Source organism: Colias eurytheme, chromosome 20 (genome assembly GCF_061535395.1).
Source record: "Colias eurytheme isolate Ceu_HAF_F1 chromosome 20, ilColEury1 Martin Lab GWU primary, whole genome shotgun sequence".
Classification (NCBI taxonomy): domain Eukaryota; kingdom Metazoa; phylum Arthropoda; class Insecta; order Lepidoptera; family Pieridae; genus Colias; species Colias eurytheme.
The window spans coordinates 9812620-9830833 of record NC_142999.1 but is presented as its reverse complement, the minus strand read 5'-3'; the positions used below and the strand labels follow the sequence as shown (position 1 = coordinate 9830833).

Here is an 18214-nt window from a genome sequence, read left to right as displayed (position 1 = left end):
TCAAACTTAAAATGTCTTTATGTGTCATACATTGCACTTGTAAGATAATACATACACACACATATTAAGAAAAAACACTATTTTTAACGTTCATGATATTTTTGATGTCATTTTTGTTATTTAAACTAGTTAAAAAACAGTTTAAAAAAGTTCTGTCTTGGACGTCCGTGTGTCTGTATGTGCGGATCCTTTTTCTTGTTAACACGATAGCGACCGAAATACTTTACTAATCGAGTCTTTTTTTTTCTCTTACGCTTGAGTATGCTCAGGAATAGAACCCTTTCATTTTTCAGGGTCTGATTCGATGTGGTTTAATTGTTATTAAATAAACAAAAATAATAATTAATAAATATTAATTAAAAAAAATTATGAGGCGTGCACTTTTGGATTTTCCAAATTATTTTGACTTATTTTTCTTTAAAATTATGTAAGTAGTATAGGTATTTTAAAATTTTAAATATCTTTAAAACATGTTTGAAACAGTGGAATTATAAATTTATAAAGAATAGAAAAAATTAGATCGCTCGGCGGGACTCGAACCCGCATCCTTTCGCGCCATTCCGGGGCGGATGCCTGACCAACTCGGCCACTCGTGACCCGCCAGAGCAATCCAATTTATTCTATTTTCAAAGCTGTGTTATTATAACACAAAAAATCACATAATATTATGTTACAAGTTCGAATGGTGTAGTTCGGTATAAATCTGTGGTATAAATGGATATGTAGGCTTTAGTGGTATTTACGAGAATATTACGTCATATCGAAATTAATCTTACGTAACTGATATTCATATTACACCTATGATAAACCGATCACATCAAATAATCTAATATCTAGCTTAAACAATATTATTATGATAGAGATTCCTTTTATATAAAATCTTAATTAAAGCTTTAATCGGTCAAGTGTATCGAGTAGTAAGGACTAAGGAGTAGATCAATTTTTTATACAAGTCGTAAGATTTGGATTGGTACTTTTGTAATTATTCACGTATCAATTTCTATTTAGTAAAATTGTTTTGAAAAACCACTTTGGTACAGTAATAAGTAAGTACTAATCGCCATGTGAATTATTAATCTACGTAGTTACCTACCTACTAATATGATTAAATTTTAAGACTAGGTTTTTAACTGGTAACTTATTTGACATTACGTAATAAAATATATCATATTTAAAAATATTTTTATAATTTGTACATTTTGTGACTTATTTGTCTTAATCCTAGGCGATAATCTAATTTGTAGATGTGAAAATGGCAGAGTGATCCCACTTCGGACGGAGTGTTTGGGTATATTCGTTTGCCAGATATATCTACTATTTAGATACCTAGATGATATTTAATTTTAAGGTAAAAAATCTCAGATTTGAGAAGAATTATTTTGTTATGTATGAGGTATGGTCTATGGAGTGATTTAACTGCTCGTCGTGTCAGCCGTGGGACGTCCACTGCTGGACAAAGGCCTCCCTCAGGGTTTTCCACCACGCCCGGTCACCGGCGGCCTGCATCCAGCGGCTCCCTGCCACTCGGTCCAGGTCGTCTGTCCATCTTGTGGGTGGACGTCCCACGCTTATTTAACTCCTCAACGTTTTTTAATTCACTAGTTATTCGGTACAAAAATTGTAGGTATAGGTCACATATTACGTCTCTGTAGGTAACTAATTATTGCTCTTTAATAAAATATTATAATCTGTATCATTCTGTTGTCTATCTACAACGTAATAGATCACATGACAAAATTCTATCAGCTAAATGCTTCGTTGGGGAGACTAGAAACTTATTCAAAAACAAGATGTTTTTTGGTATTTTTTATAGGGTGAGAGAGCTATGAGACAGTTTAATATTTTAAAATTTAAATATCACTGAACGTCGGAGGGAAATTTTGTTCAATCGGATTCCCACTGCGACGGCGGACAAAATTCTTTTTCCTGTCGAAAGTTTTATCGGAATATGTGAATCGTGGTAAATGCGGGTAGTTGGTTGTGTGTCAGTCGTCCACGTTGAAGATGGTAGCGCAGGGGGCCCCCTGTACCACACAGGGGGTGGTACAGGGGGCGCAGGGGGCACACGGATGGGCACAGGGGTGGGAGCAGGGGGGGGCGCGTAGAGGACGCAGCTCCGCCCCTGAACTGTCGCTGATCACGAGCGTCTCCTGCGGGCAGCAGGATGTCTTCATTGAATCCGTGGACGTCTTGTGGTTCTAGAAGAATGAAGAAATTGATCAATTTCTATGTTCATCGCTTTGGAAAGAAAATAATGAAGAAGTGATTCATTCATATGGTCTTGGCTAGGGAATAACAATATAGTAAATTTAAATTAGTTAACCAAGAGTTTTTGTAAAATATATCACACCTAAATATAAGAATATGGACATAGTAATGCTAACGTGTTAAATCAGCATTCACAGCCATAGTACATACGTTACATAGTTATAAATAATTAATGTTTAATTGAAATAAAGACACTTCCGCACACCGAGTAGGTGCTAAAAATACACCTCCGGAACTACACCGGAACAGCTTGTATGTTGTGTGCATACAAATTCCCTTTAAATGTTACAAGTCCATATGGGTAACGGTATTGTTTTATACCTTATCAATAATTATAATTTGCCTGTGGATGTTCAATAATAATTAAGAGTTACCTATACTTTCATCTGTTGGGAACTCTACATTTGCGAATATGCAGTTTTCGCATGAATTTAATTTCAAGTGTGAATTTAATTATAAATCGAATATGGAAACGTAATATGTAATTGCAAAATAATTTAAAATATCAGACGGTACGTTTTTGAGAAAATAAATATGTACACCTACTTAATTAACAAAACAGGAACTTTATCAACTGTATAAGTTTAAAAATTGAATAGCTGTCTAACAAGTAGTACTTAGATAAGTAAGTACGCATCTTCATTGCAAATGGTCAATTAATATTTTATAAAACATACTAACTGATGCCAATAGTTATTGAACTGACTCGCAAAGTTCCAGAAAATGACTTACCCGTTTAAAGCAATGCGCGATATTATGGCAGAGCCTAGTGAGCGAGCAGTGGTGCCGCTGGCGCATGAGCACGTACAGCACGGGGTCGAGCACGTAGTTGAGCAACATCAGCACGTCGGACAGCGCGCCCAGGCTGTCCAGCCGCCGCCACCGCGCCGGGCCCAGCGCTAGGTACAGCGCTGACGTCACCTAATCCACAATCATTACGTGTTCATTAAAGTCGATCTGTGTTTAAGCTATTGCATAGCTTCTATCGCGGGCCTTGAGCACGGGGACCGAATCCAGAAATTCCGTAACGAAAAAACCTCATGCTCCCCACTCCGACACACAGGCATGCTATGCAATAGCTTTACCGCGGCAGCCCCCGAGTGCCACACATCTTTTTTTCTATTTATGATGTGATTTGTATTTTTAAATTATATGCGGGTAGTTTGGTGTAAATTTTTTTTGTAACATTAGATGATATAATGTTGAAAAAATTGTTCCCTATTTCCTTTTTTCAATAGCTATTTCATATTAATCAGTTGCATAGATTGTTAAATTCCACAATTAATTCCTAGTAAATTTAATACGTAGGTAATTACAACCGCTGTCAAGTCGCGATTATCATCAATCGGAGTTAACCAAAAGGAGGTTAGGTCCAATATAGAAGTGAAACGAGAAAATTAATTGATCCATCAGTTGTAACGAGGTGGACAATACGCAATAACATTGCGAGCCATCAAGCGGCAGGTGGTCCGTCAATTAGATAGTGACCCGCTCCCGCCCACATTCCTAATTGTTCGTTTTGCGGAAAACACCATTTCAACTGCTAATCGAAAGTGCTAATGTTTGACAATTCGTTATCTTGTATTTACTAAATTAAGATAATGACTTTGTTGTTATTTAATTAAATTAAGTGTTGAAGTGGAAGACGTTTTGTGGGTGCAGCTTTTGGGTTGTTATTGTTTGGTTGAGATATTATTTGTAGCTTCATTCCGTAGCATCGCTCGTATGTTGTCACTTTCTCTCCCTCTGATTAGAATAATATTGGACTGAAAAGTTAGGGGAAGCTTAGCAATATCTCCACTATCCAGTCCCCGCTAAACCGATTTCATAAGAAATCGTTGAATGTTAAAATATCAAAGAAAGACAAAATGGACTGCAAGTGAATGCTTAAGTCCTACAGGTTTAGCGAAGAAACAAAACAGATGCACTAAGTAGTGCTTTTCAAAAAAATACCTCTTTAAAATAAATAAACTCTACTCGTAGGTCTTTCAATATTCTAATGACGAATCATCAAGTGTCAAATCTATTTTTATTGAGCCTACACGGGTCAACGATATGCGTTTGTTCGACTCTAAACGAAGAATTTTATTCTTTGCCATTTATTGAAACAATGAAATATTTTTGCCGGCTATCAGATGTGAGCTGAATGTATAATAGAAGTGACAATTGTTATCATTTATTGACGGAATGTACGGATCTGTATTGTGTTGCGACACGCGACGATTATATAGCACCTTTTAATTGTAATGGATGTTTTTGCTGTATACTAACAAGAGTAACAAGCAAGGTTGTAGAATGCGACATAGTTTATCTGAAAATGATAGTGAAAATAGGTAGATCGGTAAATATGTACGTACATTGCCATTTGATTGAAGAGCTGTGCTCTAAATTCTCCTGCATATGAATTAAGGCTGCAGTCTAGCAAAATTGCGTTTTCAACAAGTTATTTGACAATTTTTTCCCGGCTAATGAAATGATAAACTGAATTTTTTTTTCTTGTTTATCAATTAGTGTTATATACGCAATGCGCGTGAATTTTTTCACATTTATAAAGTTACTTTATGTTACCTTAATCAGGCCTTCAAGATAAGTCTCTTTCCCCCAAAGACATTTCGAGCTAAGTTTGTGCACTCACTACGTTGCAACCGATTACAATTTACACAATCTGATCAGCGCATTATTATCCTTATATAGTCGTTATTAAAATCTGCTGAATACAATTGCCGAAAAACTTATGATTTTCCTAATTAGAACGTTATAAATTCATTAAATTTCCCATTTTTTGCCTTACAAAATCTATTGATAAATACTGCTAAAAGTTATTTTTTCCATTAATTTATTCGAGTTGGTTGAAGACCAATGAGTATTAATCCTTTGAAAAAATTTTTTTTTTAATTTTGATAATTCTTTAATATTAAAATAATATTTAAAATATTTAGGAAAAATCCTAGCGAATTTCTTTAGTCGCGCTCCTTGGGCCGGAGCGTTCTGACGTGTGCTCTACGCTCGATTTTCCTTCATACCGAAGTGAAAGTTGCTCTACTTCATTAAATTTAATATTTTTGTTAATTGATTATTTTTATCTTAGTTTTGTGCAAATATTCGTATTTTTAAACATTTGATTTCGATATGGAAAATAAACGAAAAAATACGCGTGTAACTACTAGAAAAAAAAATTATCTTCGAACATAAAGTTAATGAAACCAAATAGATTGCAAAGATGATTGGCAACAATTTCTTTATTTTACGGGGTGTCAGTAAAGGGATGTATATTTCTTTAAAACTAAAGTAAGCTCATAAATTTTCTTATAATATATTTTTTTTGAAGTTCCAAAAATGTTTATTTTTCGTTTGAGAAATACGAAATATAATATAAACTTGTATTGAGAACTTGAACTTCCCAAGTTCATCCGGGGAAATCTCCATACGGGGAAAATGATTTGTTTACTCCAAAATTATATGCCGAGGTGTTTTAATTTTTTCTTCTAGTCATTTTCAACGTAGCGGCATGTTGTTTGATTATTAATTTTGTAACTTAAATACAGGATGTTGGTTTTATATTCTGATCTTACAGACGCGCTGACAAATTTAGTCCGCCATTTCTAGTTTAGTCCACCAACTCTAAGTACCAATATTAAAACGAATGGATTATCATCACATCATCAAAACTCAGATGTAATGGAAGATCACAATAACATAGAAAATTCAGTGGGTGTTGAGAACTAAACAAACACAAGTAACAGAAACGCGAAGAATAAAAAAAGTGGACGAAAACGATAATTCGTTGATGCTTTCCCTTTTCGACGTATTGTTAGGGTACATCACCAATCTGCAAAAAACAAAACTGATGATTCCCAATTGCTGATTAAAAATGAAAAACAAATAATCGACAACAGTGGTGAAAATTTGCTGATCACATTGAAACATCCTTCAGTGGTAGCAGATTTACTCATTTCAAATGTATCGGTGAACAGCGTAAAGGAGAGGAGGACAGGAAAACATTATGAATGTGGATGGTGGATTGTATACAGGGTGTAATCGATAAGTATGTATTGCAGGTATCAAAAAACTTAAAACTGATATCGAAATTACTTTACCTAATGAGCAAAATGACAATAATAACTTTTTAAAAGTATAACGAGAAATATCTAAAAAATTTACTTTATATACTCCCATATCAAAAAGGGAAAATGGGACTAGTAGAAGTTAAATGTCTAATTCCGGCAAAAGACATGAATGCGGAAGATGCGGTTAAAAAAAAAATTTAATATTTGAAATACAATGCAAAAAATAATACTTTTGTCATAGATAAGAATCATGACTATTTTTTCTAAATTCAGGGATAACTAAACGTTGCAGAAGCAGAAGTCTGCTTATTTGCTGTTTGGACTGGAGTGAATAATTCGTTAAAAATAGAATATATAAAAAAGTATGTAACGTTTAGGCAAAATAAAATGATGGACCATTATGAAGATTTTACATAAATTGCCTACTGTCAGAATTGATTGATTCGAGACTTCAGCATTCGATGCCCATCAAGGACCCATCCTATATCATTCAAGCGATTGAAAAAAAAGAGATAAATCCAGTGCAACCGATAAAGCATCAGAATGCTAGCAAAAGATTTATTAGGTTTATCAATATAAATCTATATATTACACATAATATAATAAATCTGTAGAAGACGCGAAGACTGATTGAAATTTCGTTGAAAAATCGGCCCTTAGAAACTTAGGTCGAAAAAAATGTATAGAGTTATGCATTTTGTATGGAAAGCTTATTTTTTTTATATTTCGTCCAAATTTCTTTATAAAAGTTGATCAGTTATATAAACATGAAGTTGAAGATATCAATAGAAAGTATTCGCAAATTTTGTGTACTGATAAAAAAAAAATCACCCGGTGTAATTTTCACGAAAATTGTTTCAAATTGTCATTTTTGATACCTACTTATTACGAATATTAAATTATGCATACGAATGATTTAATTTTTAAAAATTAAGTGGAGCAACTTTCCCTTAGTACATTTGTATTATTTACATATAGGATGACAGGATGCATTTGTTTGCACTACTAGACCAAGCCCTTAAGGATTGATTGTTTGATGAAGATTTATTATATAATTTAAATGAAACCACATCACATATCAGATATCAATGAAAGAGCGAACTGTTCAGTCAACAGGATTCTTATTGAGATCATAACTATGTGCATTGAACCTGAAGTCGAGTTCAGTTGGAATTTCAGACTAATTTGAAAGGGCATCAGTTGTAATTGTATTACTGAATTCTCTTTATTTTAAGGTACTCGATTTAAACTCCATTTGAAATAAATTTTAATGTTTGTGAATACCATTTTATTTTTATAATATTATAACATTTTATATTCGGCAATAAATATACCTATGATTATAAAACCAGAAGTAAAATGAATATGAACTCACGATATGTAGAGTCTTTCGTTAAAAATTAGCAACATCAAGTAAGTAAAATGTTATCATATCAAAAAAAGACGATTCAATTCAATTCAAAGATCTACGATGTTGTAGGCTGTAGCGAGCGCCACTAAAACTAAGTTCTAAACTGGATGCTAATCACCAATGATAGGAGCAATTATTATTATTTGTCGATCGATTTGTGAGTCCACGCGCGTTCAGTTATGTACACGGAACCTTTATTGGTATTCCGCTTGAGAGTGATGGTGATCAATCCGTGGCCTTGAGAATAATATTAATATTGGCTATCGGATTTTCGCGATGCAATCGAGATGATAATATAGATGTTACTTTAGTAGAATAATATGAGCATGGATATAGTAATGCATTGCATTTTGTTTATATTGGCACGCTGTACCCAAGGTATGCGTGGTAGGTACCTACTTATGCTTGCTGTGCCATGGTTTCAAATTGTCAACATTTTAACATAATTTTCACAAGTTCTCACAAAGTTTCAACTTTCAACCGAACCCGTACGCGTAGTTTTTTCGCAAAAGAGAATCAAACATACATACATGATACATCCATCCAAACAAACTTTTGCATTTATAATAAAAGTAGGATTAGAGTTACACGTTCTTTCTATGAACTTTCATATGTTTCCTGATTAAAAGCTGAAAAAAGAATGTAAGTACTCCGCAATATTATTTCATAAAGCATTATTTTTCATCTTTCCAAACACTGTGAATGACAACAGCCGCACCTACAATAGAGCCGCGCACTCACCATCTGCGGCAGCCAGCAGATCATGAAGAGCACGGAGAGCGTGGCCATGAGGCGGCTGAAGGCGACCTCCTCCGCGGTGGCGGCGTTGTGTGCGGGCGCGGTGCCACCGGCGGCAGTGCCCCGCCGCGCGCGGCAGCTGGACTTGGACACGCGCCGCACCACCGGCCCGCCGCCGCGCGGGCCCGAGATCGCGTACAGCGCGCGGATCACCGCTAGGTTGCAGTACACCAGTATTGCGCATAGCAGTGTGCCTGGCCGTATAACACAATCATTTTTTATAAGTACATATATAAAGAAAGAAAGAAAGAAAGAAAACATTTATTCCAACACACACAACACACATATAAAATAGCATTGTAAATTTTAAATAATATGTAATAGAAGACATAAATAGTCCGTTTTCTTATGGGCATGCTTGTATGGAAAGGTATACATTTTTGAGTAAAGCAATGAAATTTGGTTCGAATGTTGTACTCGTCCACCTAAGCCCAAATCACCTGGTAGCCAGTGTCTACTCCCCGGCAGAAGGGAGGGAGGGGGGGATATAGAACAGAGCGCCCGGCGCTCGGAAAAAAAATTCTGGCGGATTCATTTGGCCCTTTGAGTCGAGTTTGGTATCGTCATCAGGTAACTAGATGATGCCCGATTCATTCCCCATACCAGTTTTTTAGGGTTCCGTAGCAAAATATGTCACAATCTTTAAAATAATAAACTTTTGGCAGTGGCAAAATCCAAACAAACCAGTATATTTTTATATTTTTGTATCAAACTTGGTTTATAAAAAAATACTGTCTGAAAGGCCATTTCATGCAGATTATAAAAACATTAACATGTAACATATATCTTACCATTTTCAATGTGAAATAAATTATAGAAAGTACAGGAACGTTCGTCAGCGCAGCGTAGGGGACGGCTTATAGACCCGAAAAATAAGCAATAACATAAAACAAAAACCAGTCAAGTGCGAGTCTGACTCGCCCATCGAGTGTTCCGTACTTATTTGTCCTATACCATGTTATCTTGTCTGGTAGGACCTGGTTAACTGATACACACACACTTTCGTCTTTATAATATTAGTGTGATTTTTAATCATCTTTAAATTATAAATGAAGTCAGGTAACATTGTTAAAAAAAAGATATATAATAATAGAACGTTTTTGTATTAATAATAATGACAACCACCTCCACAATTACATAATTCGGTACATTTGAGCTGGCGTATAAAACACTTCAATCTGGAATTGCAAGATTTCACGCATCGACATCTTATCAATTCAAAGCTTCTCTCTTCTTTTTATTTTAGATGGGCAAGGAATATTTTGATTTTTTTAGATCCCTAAATATATACAGCCTGTAAAACTGCCCTTAAGGTGTGTTGTTTAAGGGCAGCTTCTGTGGGAGGCAAATTTTCGATTTGCCTGTCCGTTTTTGTTAAAAATTTGTTTGCGACCCTCATTTACTGTCACAGCGGGGTACAATGTGAAAAATAAACATGTACCCATAATAAACATGTATGTAATATGTTAATAATTATAAAATAGTTTGGAAAATCCAAAAGTGCACGCCTCATAATTTTTTTTTAATAATTATTTATTAATTATTATTTTTGTTTATTTAATAACAATTAAACCACATCGAATCAGACCCTGAAAAATGAAAGGGTTCTATTCCTGAGCATACTCAAGCGTAAGAGAAAAAAAAAGACTCGATTAGTAAAGTATTTCGGTCGCTATCCTGTTAACAAGAAAATCCTCCGCACATACAGACACACGGACGTCCAAGACAGAACTTTTTAAAACTGTTTTTTAACTAGTTTAAATAACAAAAATGACATCAAAAATATCATGAATGTTAAAAATAGTGTTTTTTCTTAATATGTGTGTGTATGTATTATCTTACAAGTGCAATGTATGATACATAAAGACATTTTAAGTTTGAAAAATCAGATGTTTTGCGCGAAGTGACAGTAGTACCCACCTCAACGCTTCGCTTATGAGGCGTGCAAAATATAAGTTCTGGATAAGAGTATCCTTAAAATATCGTGACCGTCCTACCTATCATGCATTGTAATCACAAATTTTTCAATTTTACTGTCTGCATATTTGCCACTGTAAAGTGCTTCAAATCCTCGTGTGCCATTCGGATATGCCTTCCATACCTCAAATGCATGTGTACCTATAGTTCTTTTAGACCTTCTAGCTTGGAATACATGATATTCTGTACTAGCCATATCTGTCGACTGTTCTTAACATTATTTTGGCTACTACTACTATATCGTGTGTTCCAAAGCTAGAAGGTCTAAAAGAACTATAGGTACACATGCATTTGAGGTATGGAAGACATATCCGAATGGCACTTAGTAAGATAGGTAGGACGGTCATGATATTTTAAGGATACTCTTATCCAGAACTTATATTTTTTTGAACTTATATTTTTTTATAATTATTATGAGTAAGTACATGTTTATTTTTCACATTGTACCCCGCTGTGACAGTTAATGAGGGTCGCAAACAAATTTTTAACAAAAACGGACAGGCAAATCGAAAATTTGCCTCCCACAGAAGCTGCGCTTAAACAAGTTTTACAGGCTGTATATATTAAGGGACCTAAAAAAATCAAAATATTCCTTGCCCATCTGAAATAAAAAGAAAAGAGAAGCTTTGAATTGATAAGATGTCGGTGCGTGAAATCTTGCAATTCCAGATTGAAGTGTTTTATACGCCAGCTCAAATGTACCGAATTATGTAATTGTGGAGGTGGTTGTCATTATTATTAATACAAAAACGTTCTATTATTATATATCTTTATTTTTTACAATGTTACCTGACTTCATTTATAATTTAAAGATGATTAAAAATCACACTAATATTATAAAGACGAAAGTGTGTGTGCATCAGTTAACCAGGTCCTACCAGACAAGATAACATGGTATAGGACAAATAAGTACGGAACACTCGATGGGCGAGTCAGACTCGCACTTGACTGGTTTTCCCATAAGAAAACGGACTAAAATATATGTGTGGTTGCATGCGCTAAAAAAGGAAGCCACTCAGGATACCTGAGGCATAATACCTCAGCACTGATTTTCAGTGACCCCTTATGACATCCAGAATGTCAGCTGCTTTATGTGCTGGATAATAATAATAAATAAGGACAAAGTGATAAAGAAATATAATTCGTGGAGTACACAAAATATAAGATACCATAATGCTAATACCATATTATGAATACGCTAATATTTTAATAAATAAACTTACATGTAATAAAAGATATGAATGGATATGTAATATGTAATAAAAGATATGAATTAATATATATGAATATATAATATGAATTAATCTAAGTAATCAAAATGGATACTTAGGTACTATTAGTTTATTCGTTACAGACGCATCGAAAGCTGTGGAACTTGCTGTTTCAAAACATATATGTAACGCCTCCATTTATATTGTCTACGCCCTGCGAAAAGTAACATAAACATCCGTTTTTTTGTTATTCATCTCTGTGCATAAATTGAGCAAAAGCATAACCAACGTAACATTTTATATAAAAAATAAAATTAGTGGACCTATCGTAACAATCTATCTTCTCGCGCCCCGTTTTACATAAGGTATGTTTATTACGCCGTCAACGTGCGTCCTAGGCACTCAATTGAATGTCGTCACTCGTCATTCAATAAACGCTATAGTCATTGAATCAGATAGCAGATTCAACCAGATGACTGCGATATGTATACATAACAAGATGATGATAAATAAAATGGGAGATACTAGAAATGCTTATATTAAATATATTGTAGGCAATTCCTGAGTTCACATTGAATATTATTTACTTTTGCCTTGAGTTATACTGTTTGAAAAATCTCTTGTAATATTTTTCTTGGAACTGAATCTGATAATTCTTTCATTGGATTATGAAACAGCCATGAATATATTATCGGGTTAAAAATAAAAATGTAAGTGCACAAATAATTACCATCGGTGTGCAAAGTTATTTTTGTTCATTCAAGTGGGTACATTGTAATTACGAACGTTAAAACAAGACAGGAAATTCACACACGAAGTATTAAATATTTATATCAGTACATGCACGTTATCCTAGCAATATTATAATATTAATCGGTGTAAAAATAGACGTAGTTCATGATATTGATCGATCGTAAAATCGTGATTTCCCTGGGAAGAGCGGTGTTTATGCATAATGGATAATGCATACATTATTGTAACATCGGTTATTTTCTATAGATCGTATCATGAATATAAAATTGTTGTTGTAGGCCCGCGGCGTAGAGCGTTATGCATCGCATCAAAATAATAGAGGTTTTATCTCTATAAAGGTTACTAGAAATACTGTGTAAGGCAAAAAAATAATAATTTAAGTATCATCTTGAAAATTAATTTTAATTTATTTTTTAGGTCAATTATTCCGTTCGAGTTGGTAAAAATTGATCTCTTCCATCTACTTTTTCCATATACGTAATCAAGAGACAAATTCAATATCAAAGCGTACATCTTTGCATTATTCCTTATAAAAAGCTAGAATTGCGATATTTTTAAAGCATAGAAAAACAATCATAAGTATTAAGCATTTTATTGCTATAAAACCAATATAAAACTATCAAATTCAAACTTGAATTCTGTTATATGAATAGTATCTATACCTAGTCTGGTCATAAGTTCTGTCACATATGTTTTATTGAATAAACAAAAAGTTACTTTTATATATTTATTGTTTTATATGTGGCAATAAAGCTTACATATTACTTAATAATTTCGTATAAAAATTATTCAAAATGGCATCCATGTTTTGCGATACAAGCTTTCAACCTCCGCGGCCAGTCGTCTATCGCAGCACGCACCATGGCCATGTTTATTTCAGCAGCTATTTTAATATTGGATGCTTTGAGTGACTCCAAATTTGGGTGGGATTTAGCGCAGGTTCTCTCCTCTAAATATTACCAGATTTTATAATCCAGAGGATTCAGGTCCGGGCTAGAAGATGACCAATCTTCATGACGAATGATGTCAATCTGATGGGCGGCCAGCCAATTTTGGATACTCTTGGCTTTGTGGGCAGGTGCTGAGTCCTGCTGGAATACCCAGTGCTGTTTTTGAACATGGTCTGAGAAGGAGGTTTTACGAGGTTTGTCAGGACCATATTTTGGTAAACATTGGAACTTATTTTCACACCCTTTTCACAGAAAAACACCTCTGTTAGGCTAAAATAAGACACTCCCAGGAAAACTATTACTGATAAGGGGTGATGGCCGCGTTGGACTCGAAATACACGTTGAAACGCTTCTTCACTACTGTGGGTATACACTTTGATATTCTGTTTGTTGCAGCACTCCTCCACTGTAAAATTTTTTTCATCTGAAAACAGGATTTCACGATACATTTATCTCGCGTATCGTTTAAGTAAAGCGCGACATTTATCCAGTCTTAATTTCTTCAGACGTGTGTTAAGAAGATGCGATGTTTTTCTACAATAAGCCCATAGTCCTAGGTCCTCGTTCAACACCCTTTTATCTGTGGTACTGCTAAGGCCCATCTGCAGTGCTAACTGTTTTCGATTTCGGACCGGACTTTTTCTTATTCGCACCTTTACTGCATTTATCACTGCTGTCGTCCAAATCGTACGACAAAGACCACTTCTATTCCTATCTTCTACTCTTGAATCTTACTTAAATCGTTTTATAGTGCAAGAAAAAAATTTCTGTGTTATTTGTAAATTTTAAAGCAAACTGAAAATTTCTCTTGGCGCGTAACCGCTACGATGCAGAGCGAGAACAGCGACTCTGTCCTCTTTTTGCATCCACTACATTGTAACAAATACGTTATTCTAATAAAGTGTGTCGTTTTTTAACGCGTAAAATAATCAAAAATCGAACGTGAAAAAGAAATTTGCGTTAAACATAAAAAATTTGAAAATCTAACATAATGACAGAACTTATGACCAGACTAGTTATTCTAACTTCTTCTTTTACCCCAACTCACCGAACATAACATAAAACACAGCATACGCGAAGTCCATGCCGTGCGTGGCGTTCCGGTAGCGCACGCAGCATCGCTTCACGGGGTCGTAGTACAGGCCCAGGCCGAGCACGGGCGCGCACGTGAGCAGGGCTGCCCACAGCCATGATACCAGCAGCGTCATGCGGATCACGAAGTAGGTCACTTGCTGCAGGGAGACGTAGGATAAGATCATTTTTTTATCAAGGAAAGCACAACACACAGATAATAAAAGAGCTTATTTGATCACGCCGTGAATTACATGCAACTGGTTTGCTATCTGAATAGGTATTATTTAGTATACAGTATATTTTCTAACTGAAGCACTAAACCTGTATACAATCAATTTTAATCATTATTAAGGTAGGTCAATTAAAAAAAGCGAAATACGAACTTAAAACCATTTTCTAAATGATCGTCATCATCATCATTCATCATCATTTAGAAAAGCTCGAGAGTGATCGACACACGAATAATATTGCCAGTAATTGAAAAAGTTTCATAATTGCAATCGCAAGTAGGTAATCTAATTCACATAAAATCTATTCGAATTATAATCATAGTGTCCCATTACTTGTTTAATAGATACACGCGACTCAATAACCATAATTTGGAACCATAAAACGAAACGGAACAATATCTATCATGGAATCCCGATTCCCGCGTTGTCACTCGCGGTTACGCAACCTGCGGCCCATATAGCGTTGCATCAGTCATCTATCTGCAATAGAGGGGTCCACATAGAGCGAGCAGCCGAGCGAACACATTACATATTTGCGAGCGAATTACCGAGTGAAGCTGCTCGGTTAATGTAGACGTGTCTCTAATAAAAGTACTCTATAGTCTGCGCCTGTGGTCTGCGCCGAGGAAAGCGGTTACACACGCGCGCTGCGCGAGGCTGCTCGCTCTGTGTGGACCTGCCTTATGGCTGGTTCACACTTTGATTAGTGTGAGTGCAGGTGATTAGTGCGAGTGCAGGTGTGTAGTGCGAGTAGTGTCCAATTGACTGCGAGTGCAGGTGATTAGTGCGAGTGCAGGTGTGTAGTGCGAGTAGTGTCCAATTGACTGCGAGTGCAGGTGATTAGTGCGACTGCAGGCACGCTGCGAGTGAGGGGGAAGGGAGGGCGCGCGGGACGTGGCTACTCGCAGTCCACTCGCAAAAAAATAGAACACGCTTCTATTCACTTTACTACACAGCCTACTAAACACTCGCACTAAACAGTCGCTGTCCACACGTAGTACTACTCATCACCTGCACTCGCACTAATCAAAGTGTGAACCAGCCATCACCTGCACTCGCACTAATCACCTGCACTCGCAGTCAATTGGACACTACTCGCACTACACACCTGCACTCGCACTAATCACCTGCACTCACACTAATCAAAGTGTGAACCAGCCATTAAGCTAACATGTCGCCAATCAATGGAAGTAGGTGACGAGATGCGGTCCTATGATTGATGGATTTGTGCCATCGATAACGGGACTCTATTTATATCTACGAATTGGTTGATATGAGTTAGGTAAATTCACTTTCAGTTGTGAAGCTGTAAGTTATCACTATGTAATATGAAGGCAATATGCATACAGCACTTAGTTTCAATGTTGTGCCCTATCTCGATTTTTATCAAAAATATCTACCTACCGTCCCTGTCATCCTAGAAACAGATGACCTATCTATATTATTGCTATATAATACAATAATTTAATTAATTTTAACTATCTACCCTTTATACGCTATCCTACAAAAACTTTTGCTGGTTAATATTAATTTTATAAGGAAAAATAACATATCAAAGCATTTTCTTAATATAATAATATAACTGGCCTATCTTAAGAAGGCAAGTTCAGGGCCACGAACTTCCGCTACACAATTAGCCTCTTGGTATTTCCTCTGCAGCTACAAGCCTGTTAAATTGTTGTTAGCCACAATGTAGCACATTCCAATAGATATTCCAGTTAAAGATAGCTTGATATCAAGAACAAACAAAGTATTAACTGAATAGGAGAGAGAAAATAAAAATGAAATAAGTATATCGCGAGAAAGTCAAGTGCATAAGTACTTGCTTATGTTAGATTTAAAAACATACAAGCCTACAATGGATTAACATGCCAACAATATTTTTTTATCGAATAAGATAAAAAACTAAAAATCTACTTCAAAAAATCTTAATAAGCTAAAAGTGCTTCCGTATAGGCAGTATCAGTTACAAGCAGGTATTTTCATGATTCAATATATTATTATACTGCATGTAAATCAGAAAAATACGTGCGCTTTATCAATTTAAACCGATGTAAGTATGATAGAGAGCAATAAATAGGAACATTTCGCATTCTTTTATGCGTTTGTTTTGACGGGGTTAGGCGGGTTTGGTCGAAAATAGAAATACTTTCGCTGTAGGTATCGCTATTTGCATATTGTTGGATTGATTTTATGGATGTGACCTACAATATGTTGTATTCAATCATGTTCAAAGAAAACACATAATGAATTGCTTGCGTACTGTTATTCAATATTGACAGTACCTAACAATTTGATAACAAATCAACGGTAGGTATATTATGAAAGTACAAAATATCCAAAAAAATTACACAAGAACAAGAAACCCAGGCTGATGGACCTCTTCCAGTAATTCAAAAACTAACATAGTGATCATTGATAAGTCATGGATCAGTCGGAAATGTACTTTTATATTTCATTATTTATTATTGAGCGTTCTTCACAAATAAAAAGCTGCCAACAGCTCACCACATTAATAAAGTGAACAACGCTTGGTGTCGTATTGCCTTCAGTAATCAGTTATAACTTGGATGGCTTCACCGGCGGCTTCCTTTTATACAGGTTCCAGACCCTTAGCAAAACCAGAACAGATGGCCAAGATATCGGTATCAAAAATAATGAGTCTATTATTGTTTGTTTCACAACCAACGCGAGGAAGACCGCATTGTAGTGTTCTGTTTCCTTGGAATGAAAAGTTTTTAACATAAAACTTAATAATTTAACTTTCTGGTAATTGACTAAACTTAAAAAAATTAATAATTTGTAACTACTTAACTAAGACAAATTAAATCAAATGTTGAATTTTTATAAAATTTTCGCCGCCGCGCCGGTTATCCCGGGACACGTGTATTGTTTTTAAGATGGATATAAGTCTCAAGTATAAAATATTATACTCTAAGTCTCAGGTCAAATAACTAAACGGCTACTCAAAGAAAAGCTTTTAGCACGTGACAACTGACAGCGTCGTATTTCAGAGGTGTTTTAGCTTAGGTATCGTATACGTCTGAATTCACTGTATCAACCGTGACCCAGATCAAAGAAAATATTGCCAAGTGAAGAGGAAAACGGTCAATAAAATATAGTATAGTCAATAAATTTAGTTTATCTTTAGAAATTCAGTCTATTGGTTAAGCAGTGTTGAAAGTTATAAGGATAGCTGGGTTTTTACAGTGTAAAGTTATTAAACAGAAATACATTATAATTTTACGATTTGCAAACGAAACCTGTTGAATGGCTATGATAATCTAATAGGTATAGAACATTAGGGTAATCACGAATATAATATTATCGTTATTTACGCAAAATAGCTCTTGTCGTAAGTGTTCTCGTTTATATTAGGTATGAATCCACAGGCACCCTGCCACATACAAGACTAACGACTTCTGTGGTATAATGGTTAATGTGTGTCAAATTAAATTTTAAAAAGCTTGAGCTC

At 35.2% G+C, this 18214-nt stretch overlaps 1 protein-coding gene across 1 annotated transcript in view; it reads right to left on the bottom strand.

Moving 5' to 3' along the window:
- Nucleotides 1-1985: 1985 nt before the first annotated feature.
- Nucleotides 1986-18214, bottom strand: part of LOC149899888 (prostaglandin E2 receptor EP2 subtype) — a 32051-nt gene continuing 15822 nt past the window's right edge. The window contains exons 4-7 of the mRNA XM_090114060.1: nt 14484-14667; nt 8488-8738; nt 3001-3189; nt 1986-2198 (exon numbers count right to left, since the gene is read on the bottom strand). Of these exons, the coding sequence (XP_089970186.1) occupies nt 1986-2198; nt 3001-3189; nt 8488-8738; nt 14484-14667 (837 nt within the window). The remainder of the gene's footprint in view (nt 2199-3000; nt 3190-8487; nt 8739-14483; nt 14668-18214) is intronic.